This window comes from Cynoglossus semilaevis, chromosome Z (genome assembly GCF_000523025.1).
Source record: "Cynoglossus semilaevis isolate Cse_v1.0 chromosome Z, Cse_v1.0, whole genome shotgun sequence".
Lineage (NCBI taxonomy): Eukaryota > Metazoa > Chordata > Actinopteri > Pleuronectiformes > Cynoglossidae > Cynoglossus > Cynoglossus semilaevis.
In genome coordinates this window covers 21,895,500-21,897,230 of record NC_024328.1, presented here as the reverse complement: position 1 = coordinate 21,897,230, position 1,731 = coordinate 21,895,500, and the positions used below count along the sequence as shown (strand labels likewise).

The window sequence follows — 1,731 nt, the reverse complement described above, 5'->3', positions numbered from 1 at the left end:
TTGTTTGTTGTTGTTGTTTTCCCCCCCCCCGCCGCTCGGCGTCGTCTGCTCTTCTCCGGGTGGTCACAGGTGGTACTGCGGCCCAGCTGAAGGAGCGCCAGGAATCATGGGTAAATCGAACAGCAAGCTGAAAGCAGAGGTGTTGGAGGAGCTGACCAGGAAAACCTACTGTGAGTACCATCGCACCGTCTACACCTGGTACTGCTGCGATGGTACCAGGGGGGCGGGGAACCAGCGCTGGCAAACTGACCGATCGGTTCAGTCTGGGCTGTGATTGGTCGGATTAAGGACGTGGACGTGTTTATGTCAACGGACAGAAAAGTTCAGAGTCACACACTGACTGTGTTCTAACAGCCCCTGGTGGCGAGACTGTGCAGTGTCTGCAAATACAGTATATATAACTAAATATAAACAATATACACAGTAAATATATTCCTAACATATGTAGCAGAGCTGGGCAAATTAACGCGTTATTATCACGTTTAAATCCTTTATTTTTTAAGTATTTTATCGCGTCTTTTTTTTTTAATAAATTATTTTATTATTTTAAGTCGCTAACCGGCTTTTTTACTAAATATGTGTTTACGTTTTCACTTTTTTTTTTTTACGTACTGCTGCGGCGCTCACAGGAACCGGAAACGGAGAGAATCAACCTTTCGCAAAACCCGGTCCTCTAACGGTCACTGTCCAATCATACGTCCCCGAAACCGGTAGCATGCTTTTTATTTGTTGAAATAGGATAAGTAGCTAGCTAGTATCACTGGTGTAAATGCCGCCATTATGTATTAACACCGACATTAGCTGTTAGCGCTGCCGAGCGCTAATACAGACACTGGCATACGCTGTTAGCTCTATGGAGCGCTATCACCGGTGTAAACATCGCCGTTAGCTGTTAGCTCTGACATCACAGGTATTAACGCCGACATTAGCTGTTAGCGCTGACATCACATGTATTAACCCCGGCGTTAGCTGTTAGCTCTGACATCACAGGTATTAACCCCGACATTAGCTGTTAGCGCTGCCGAGCGCTAATACAGACACTGGCATACGCTGTTAGCTCTATGGAGCGCTATCACCGGTGTAAACATCGCCGTTAGCTGTTAGCGCTGACATCACATGTATTAACCCCGGCATTAGCTGTTAGCTCTGACATCACATGTATTAACCCCGGCATTAGCTGTTAGCTCTGACATCACAGGTATTAACGCCGACATTAGCTGTTAGCGCTGACATCACGGGTATTAACCCCGGCGTTAGCTGTTAGCTCTATGGAGCGCTATCACCGGTGTAAACATCGCCGTTAGCTGTTAGCGCTGACATCACAGGTATTAACCCCGGCGTTAGCTGTTAGCGCTGCGGAACGCTAACCCCGGCCTTAAACGTTTTCTCACTCGGGGATTTTTGGTGCCGATCATTTGTGACTACGTTGTGTTTTATTTATCGCAATTAATCGCGATTTAAATGTTAAACCATCGCCCAGCCTGAGTATATATTTGTTTTTGTATAAACATATACAATATATATGTATATAAATATAGTGTATATAGAGTGGTTAGGCTGCTGCTGCACGTGACACACTGTGACTCCTAGAGGCCAGTGTTAGGTACTGATTGATTTCTCAGTTGTCTCCCCCTTGTGGTTGTTGAAGTAACCATAACTACCACATGTCCAGGGTTAATCATTAAACCATCTGGTTATTGACTAACTAGCTGGAACAACATGGGGGAGGGG

The 1,731-nt window shown here is 45.7% G+C and overlaps 1 protein-coding gene across 1 annotated transcript in view; it reads left to right on the top strand.

Annotated features, from left to right (window-relative positions):
• Nucleotides 1-62: 62 nt before the first annotated feature.
• Nucleotides 63-1,731, top strand: part of ncs1b (neuronal calcium sensor 1b) — a 16,846-nt gene continuing 15,177 nt past the window's right edge. Inside the window, exon 1 of the mRNA XM_008336924.3 lies at nucleotides 63-170. Coding sequence (XP_008335146.1) covers nucleotides 107-170 — 64 coding nt within the window. The 5' untranslated portion in view covers nucleotides 63-106. The remainder of the gene's footprint in view (nucleotides 171-1,731) is intronic.